Genomic DNA, 8,226 nt, shown 5'->3' on the forward strand with positions numbered 1-8,226 from the left:
TCTTACAAAACAATTTTATTTTTTGGAAAATAATTTTGTTTTACACAAAATAAGTTTGTTTTTACAAAAAAATATTGTTTTTTCACAAATAATATTATTTTTTACAAAATAAATTTGTTTCCTACAAAATAATATTGTTTTTTGGAAAATCATTTTCGTTTTTTACAAAATAATTTTGTTCATTACAGAACAATTTCATTTTCAGTAAAACATTTTTATCTCTTACAAAACGATTTTGTTTCTTAGCAAAAATAATTTTTGTTTTCTACAAAAAAAATTTGACTTTTACAAAAAAAAACTTATTTTGTAGGAAACAAAATTATTTTCCAAAAAACAAAATTGTTTTGTGGGAAAAATTTTTGTTTATTAGAAAATAATTTTGTTTCCTATAAAACAATTTTGTTACTTGAAAAATAATTTTATTTTACACAAAATAAGTTTGTTTTTGACAAAAATAATATGGTTAATTACAAAACATTTTTGTTTCTTAAACAACAATTTTATTTCTAATAAAACAATTTTGATTTTTAGAAAACAATTTTGTTTCTTATAAAACAATTTTATTTCTTCCAAAACAATTTTGTTTCTATCAAATCAATTTTATTTCTTACAAAACAATTTTGTTTCTTCAATTAGAACCAAATTTCTTTAATTTAGCAATTTTAATTTAAAATACAGTGAAAAAATAATTTTTTTTCCCTTAAATTAATTTGTAACTTTGGTTGGTTGTTAATTCGAATAAAAAAATTATTGTATTTTACGGAATCAATAACTGCTTTATTATAATAATTCCTTGCAATAATTAACTTATTGACAGATTTTTTTTACAAATTTCGTGAAAAATAGATGGAAAATGTTTCACATATCAGAAGTACTGTATTTATAAGCTTCCTCCCTCCGGGCTTTCTTCGCGTTTTGTGCCTCGAACCATTTTTTCTCATAGCCATTGCTACGATCGACACCATCCCATTTTTCATCTGGCAAAATACCGAAGCGATTAGGAGGTGCTGATAGTTGCTGCTTGGTAGCTAAAAACAAAAACAATTGCTATTAATTATTATTATTTTTATCGATTATTTCTTTGAAATTTTTAAAAGAACAAAAAAACGAAACAGAATTTTTTTACAATTTAAATTTATCTCAAATTTTTCAGATATTACTTTTTACTTAAAGGACAATTGCTCAAACACAATATGAATTTAAAATACATTTTTTTTTCGTTTTGAAAAACCTTGAAGGAAATTTTTAAACAAAAAAATTCTTCTTTTCAAAAATAATTTTTTTTTTGCGTCTAAAAATTAACTATAAATTTAGTGAACTTCAAGGAGGTTGTGAAATAAATTGCACCTGTTTTAATTAGGCCTTGCTCTTCCAATTTATCTCTGCCGAATTGCAACATAGGATCATCATCGCGAATTGTATTTTTCTGCAATCTCACAAGATCCTCATCATCTTCGTATCTAGCTAAAGGCTTCTTCATTTCGTGGAGGTCGTCCCTCAATTTCTCCTCACGATCTTCATCTTGCTTCAGTCTAAAAGAAAATTCCCACTTATTGTTTCGTTCGATTTTTACTAACAACAACTATTCAATAATTTAATTAAATAATTCTTATTAAATTAATTTCAATTTAATTGAATGCTTATTAAATTAATCTCAATTTAATTGAATCCTTATTAAATTCAGTTCAATTTAATTGAATTCTTATTAAATTAAGTTCAATTCAATTAAATTTTTATTAAAGTAATTTTAATTTACCTAATTAAATTTGTATTAAATTAAATTCTATTTAATTTAATTGAATTCTTATTAAATTAAATTCTATTATACGAAACTAAATTGTATCATATTACACACAATTATATTAAATTAAATTCTTCATTTACCCTCGTCCCCATTTTGCATATTGTTCATTCACTTCTCGCTGTTTTTCCTGTTTTTCACGTTCCACAGCAGCTTCCGCTTGCAAATCTCGTCTTCTTCCAGTTTTTCTGTCTCGAATAACAATCGATTGACCCTGTCCACTTACTTCTGCACTTAACTGAAACAAGTTTAATTAATTTTAGAAAAATACCACACAATTCATTATATATAAATATTATTGTTTCTTGATTGGCTATAAAATATTTCGAAAAATAGCCCAGAAATTAATGCGAATAAATTAATAAAAATAAAATATACAAAATAATTTTTTTGAAAAAAAAAATACAAATTAAAAAAAAAATATTGTCCTTCATTTGAACGTCAAAAACTTTAGAAACGTTAGAAATAAAATAAAGAATAGTAAAAAATAAACATAGTAATAAAAATGGAATAAATAATAGAAATAAATAAAAATTCAATAAATAATAGCAGTAAATAAAAATTCAGTGAATAATATCAATAAATAAAAATAACAATAGAAAAAAATAGTAGAAATTAATATTCCAGAAATTAATCCGAATAAATATATTTTTTAATAAAAAAAATAATAGTAATAAATAAAAAATCAATTTTTCATAATAATTGTAATTGATTATCGTCCTTTTTTATAAAAGTTATTAATTACAGAAAATATTTAACCAAAAATATTGAAATAATTTTAAATAATTTTTGGAAGTTAAATAGGTTTTTAATTTACACAATTGAAATATTTCCAAATAATTGAAATTTAGTAAAATCTTATAAAAATAAAATTGAAATTTTGAAAATAATTGATTTTTAAAAAATTAGAAGGAAAAAGTTCTAAAAATTAGATTTTTCCAAAAATATTTTAATATAATTTTTAGAAGCTAATTTTCATATTTATAAATTTACACTTGAAGATTTTTCATTAAAATTTTTGAGAATTCAATTATTTTCAAAATTTGCAATTAAAATTCTTTAAAAGTTGATTTTCAAAAATTGTAATAAAATACTTGAAAAAATTAATTATTTTCAGGTAAATTTTACAAAATTCAAACATTTAAAGATTATAATTTGATACCTTTTAAAAATTCAATTATTTCTAAATATTCACGCTATAATACTTTCTCTCTAAATTTAAATTAGTAAAAATGTTTACTTATTGGAATTAGTGACTGACTTTTTGCTTTTGAATTAGTAAATTTTACTATTAAATTAGTGGAAACGACTATTTATTAGTAAAATTTGCTAATTCAAAAGCAAAAGGTCAGTCACTAATTCAAATCAGAAAACATGTTTACATTTAAAGAATTCTATCAACAAATTTTTAAATAGATAATTAAAATACATTTGACGAATTTCAATAAAATTTTTAAAAATAATTTCATTTTTCGAGAAATTAGATTAAAATTGTATTAAAAATAATTGATTCTCTGTTAAAGAAATTTGATTGAATTGAGAAAAATTTTTGAAAATAATTGAAATTTTGCCAAGAATTTTATTAACATTTTTGAAAATAATTGAATTTTGGAGGAAAATTTCATTATTTATAAAAATAATTAAAATTTTGAAAAGATTTTTTCAAAATTTCTACCATAATTGAATTTCTGCGAAGAATTTTATTACTTTTGAAAATAATTGAATTCTTGAGACGAATTTTAATAATATTTCTTTTTAAATAATTAAATTCTTTTGTGAAATTTTATTGAAATACTAGATATTGAAAATAATTGAATTTTGATAAATTATTGAAAACTAATTAAATTTCTACTAATTAAATTTCTATTTTTTCTTTTCTAAAAAGAATTTTATTAAAATTTTTGAAAATAATTTAATTCTTTCAAGAAATTTAATTAAAAATGTATTGACAATAATACTTAAATTCTAATAAATAAATTATAGGAAGGTTTTTTAAAATAATTGAATTTCTTTGATGAATTTTAATAAAATTTTTAAGAATAATTACATTTTTCGTGAAATTCCATTAAAATTGTTATTAAAAATAATTGAAATTCGGCGATGAGTTTTATTATTTATAAAAATCAATGAAAACCCATAAAGTTTTTTATTATTTATGAAAATAATTGAATCTCTGTGAAAAATTTGATTAAATTGAGAAAAGTTTTTGAAAACAATTGAAATTTTGCCAAGAATTTTATTAAAATTTTTGAAAATAATTGAATTTTGGAGAAAAATTTTATTATTTTTAAAGATAATTGAAATTTTGACTATAATTTTTAAACTTTTGACCATAATTGAATTTCTGCGACAAAATTTTATTACTTTTGAAAATAATTGAATTCTTGAGACGAATTTTAATAATATTTCTTTTTAAATAATTGAATTCTTTTGTGAAATTTTATTGGAATAGTAGATATTGAAAATAATTGAATTTTGATAAATTATTGAAATTTATGTAAAGAATTTGTAAATAATAGAATTCCTGGGAAATTTTTATTATTTAATTAATTCATTCAAAATTGAAATTTTACAAAATTTTAAATTAAAACCTTTTGAAGTTGATCTATTTATGAAAATTGTAAACGCAACTCTTTTAAAATTGAATTAATTTTGAAATATTTAAGAAAAATTAGATTTCAAGAATAAGCACAATAACTTTAGAAAACAATAATTTTCCAGGATTCCGATAAAAATTTCCTTACTTTTCCAGGTTTTTTTCAAGGTTTATAAAATTCCCTGACATTTAACCTGAATTAAAAAAAATGTAAAAACAAAAAATAATTTGAAATTATTTTTTTCAGTTTCAATTTTCCGTAATTTAATTAAATTTTTAATTTATTACTTTGTAAAATAAAAATAAATACCTTATTGAACATGTCAGCTTCCCTTTTCCTGTGAGCAGCCGTTTCCTCTCGTAAAGCTTTTGCGTCCTGTAATCCCGCTTGTTTACCGTCTAAAGTCTTCTTCATTCGCTTATCCCTGTCGACTTCCGGACTTTTTGATCTACTCTCACGATTCCATCTCGATTTTCTCGGCTGTCTTGACGATGATGCTGCTGCTGCTGCTGCTGGTGACTCTGATCTCCTTCTATTTCTCCTTTCCGGTGAATTCCTCTCGAAATTACGTCTATTGTCGCCTCGCTGCCTGTCGAATCTCTCATTTTTATCCTGCCTTCTCTCCCTGTTCCTGGAACTTTCCACCTCATGATATTTCGAATGTGAATCATATTTTCTTCGATTCGAATCAAATTTCTCGTGTTTATTTCTATTGTCCCTCCGTGGCGGACTCGATTCGTATTTTTTATTCATTCCCCTTCGAGGTGGACTCAGATCTGAATTGTTGTCGTTCTGTCTCGATTTTCTTGGGGGACTTTGATCGGAATCGTAATTTTTGTTTTTGTCCCTTCTTGGTGGACTTAGATCGGAATCGGAATTGTTCGCCTTCTTTCTTGATTTCTCCTTTCTTGGGGGACTTAGATCTGAATCGTAGGTTTTCTTTTTGTCCCTTCTTGGCGGACTGAGATCTGAATCGTAATTTTTCTTTTTCGTCTTCCTCGGAGGACTTGGATCTGAATCGTATTTTTCCTTTCTCGACTTCCTCGGTGGACTCAAGTCGGAATCGTAATTTTTCTTTTTGGATCTTCTCGGTGGACTTTGATCGGAATCGGAATTTCTACTCTTTGATTTTCCTTCTTTAGATTTTCTTCGTGGTGGACTTAAATCAGAATCGTAATTTTTCTTTTTCGTCTTTCTCGGAGGACTTGGATCTGAATCGTATTTCTCCTTCCTCGACTTCCTCGGTGGACTCGAATCTGAATCGTAATTTTTCTTTTTCGCCTTCCTCGGTGGACTCGAGTCAGAATCACATTTTGCTTTCCCCGATTTTCTAGGCGGACTCAAATCGGAATCGTTTGACTTCTTTTTCGATTTTCTAGGTGGACTGGAAATATTTCCACTTCTTTCTGGACTCGATTCGGAAGAATCTCTTCGTTTACTCGATTTTTGCTTTTTCTGTCTCGGTGGACTAAAATCGTCGGCAGAATCAGAATTATTTTTCCCCGTCTCTTCTTGTTGCTCCTCCCGCGAATTTTCATCGAAATCATTATCTTCGTCTCTTCTACTGGTCCTCTGCTCCTTAATGCTAATATCACCCATTCCATCGTCAGCGATAATTCTCCATTTACTCTTGTCGGAAAAATCCGTTGGTCCTCGATCATCGACAATGCCGACAATTTGCGGAGCATCCTCTGTGTTGTTTAGAATTTCAAATTCAGCGTCGTCTAGGGGTCTGAGTTTCTGCAGGTCTATGTCGTCATCAATGATTTTCACTCTAGAAAAAACATACTTAAAAATTTTCACAACTGACGAAATAATTTTTTAAATATATAATTTATGTTCCTAAAGTTTTTGAACGTTCAAATAAACGATAATTTTTTTTACTAAAGAATACAATTATTTTTGAAAATATTAATTAAATTCGATTATTTTCAAGAATTTTAATATAAATTCAATTATTTAGAAGAATTTTCATAAAAATTCAATTATTATCAACAATTCAGATAAAATTCTTCGAAACAATTCAATTATTTTTATAAAATTGTAAATTCTTGACAAGAAATCAATTATTTTTATAAATAATAAAATTCTTCTGAATAATTTAATTATTTTCAAACCAATTTTAATAAAATTTCTAGGAAAATAAATTATTAAAAAAAAACTGCATTATTTTCAAGAAAATTGAAAAAAAAATTCTTCAAAACATTTCAATTATTTTAAAGAATTTGAATAAAAATCTTAGCAATAATTATATTATTTTCAATAAAATTTTAATTACATTTTGTCGAAAGAATTCAATTATTAAAAAAAATGTTGATAAAATTCTTTTAATGAATTCAATTATTTTCAAATTTTTTGATAAATACTTTGCAAGAATTCAATGATTGGCAGTAAATTAATTTTAAAATTAAAAACATTTAAAAAGAAAAATTATTTCAAATGTTAGAAAACAAAAGATCAAACTGCGAACAGATTGCCGGAATACAACGATTATTATTAATATAGATTGTTTAGAAAATATTCAAACAAAAAAAAAATTCGTTCATTTAAACGTTCAAAACTTTAGAAAAATTATAATTTCATAATTTTCTAATTTATCATTTTTTATAATATGTAATTTTGGGATTTTCTAAAAATGCACAAAGGCAAAATAGGTTTAAAATTTGAGTATAGTGACACTACTACAACGTTCCGCATGTAATTCATCTAATTACTGTAATTATTCTAATTATTGAAATTACTGTAATTGTTGTTCATTGCGTGTCATTCAATTTTACACGAAAGTGAAATTGTATGAAAATTCACGTAAATATTCCAAATATTTCACGTCCGGAGAGGTTGCTTTTATTGGGAAATTATCAAGATAACCTAAAAATGTAAGAGACAACTTTATAATCGAAGTAAAAATAGTGAAAGGACCATACAGAATACAACTTACGTTTGTACACCTATTTTCTTCTTTTTCTTCTTCTTCTTTTTGTCATCGCCGGAGAGATATCTCTTCAGATATTCTTTTTGATTGATTTTTGCTGTTGACATTGTGATTTTCGTGATTTTACGGAACAAAACATTGACATTTCGAGGTTATGTTATGTTTCTGTCATTCTGTCGTTGTCGTTTCAAAGTTTCATGGTCGTTTCTGTCTTTTGTTTTGGTGGTGGTCACAGTGGTTACCTGTTGAAAAATGTAGTGGCAACAGTGACCGAGGCGGGGAATTTCAAATGTTTGAATTACTTAATTTCGGTTTATTGTTCATTATTTATTATTTAGTATTTATTTTTTTACTATTTACGGATTATTATTTACTATTTTCTTACTATTCACTATATTTATCATTTACTACTTATTTTTTACTACTTACTATTTATTATTTAGGATATTTATTATTTACTCTTTATTATTTACTATTTAGTAAATATTAGTTTATAAAATAAAAATATTAATATTAAATAATAAAATCAATCAAAAGAAGAAAGAACATCGAAATAGAAAAAAACCAATAAAGGAGAAAGTCGAAAAAATCAAAAAGGAAAAAAATCGAAAAAGGGAAAAAATCAAAGGGAGAAAGAAATTCAAAATAGAAAAAAATAAAAAAAAGGAAAAAAATCAAAAGAGAAAGAAGATCAAAATGGGAAAAAATAAAAAGATCAAAAATCGAAAAAAGGAAAGAAATAAAAAGAGAAAAAAATCAAAATAGAAAGAAAATCAAAACAGAAAAAAACCAAAAGAGGGAAAATTCAAAATAGAAAAAAATTAAAACAGAAAAATTCGAAAAAGGGAAAAAGCAAAAGAAGAAAGAAAATCGAAATGGACAAAAATAAAAAGAGA

The 8,226-nt window shown here is 24.3% G+C and overlaps 1 protein-coding gene across 1 annotated transcript; it reads right to left on the minus strand.

Moving 5' to 3' along the window:
* Window positions 1-755: 755 nt before the first annotated feature.
* On the minus strand, window positions 756-7,528 carry LOC122511295 (BUD13 homolog). The gene is made up of 5 exons (XM_043626446.1): window positions 7,337-7,528; window positions 4,708-6,172; window positions 1,885-2,039; window positions 1,348-1,532; window positions 756-1,028 (listed from the first exon to the last, which is right to left on the minus strand). The coding sequence occupies exons 1-5, from the start codon at window positions 7,435-7,437 to the stop codon at window positions 859-861; spliced, it is 2,076 nt and encodes a 691-aa protein (XP_043482381.1). The 5' UTR covers window positions 7,438-7,528; the 3' UTR covers window positions 756-858.
* Window positions 7,529-8,226: the final 698 nt, after the last annotated feature.

Source organism: Leptopilina heterotoma, unplaced genomic scaffold (genome assembly GCF_015476425.1).
Source record: "Leptopilina heterotoma isolate Lh14 unplaced genomic scaffold, ASM1547642v1 Lhet_81, whole genome shotgun sequence".
Taxonomy (NCBI): Eukaryota; Metazoa; Arthropoda; class Insecta; order Hymenoptera; family Figitidae; genus Leptopilina; species Leptopilina heterotoma.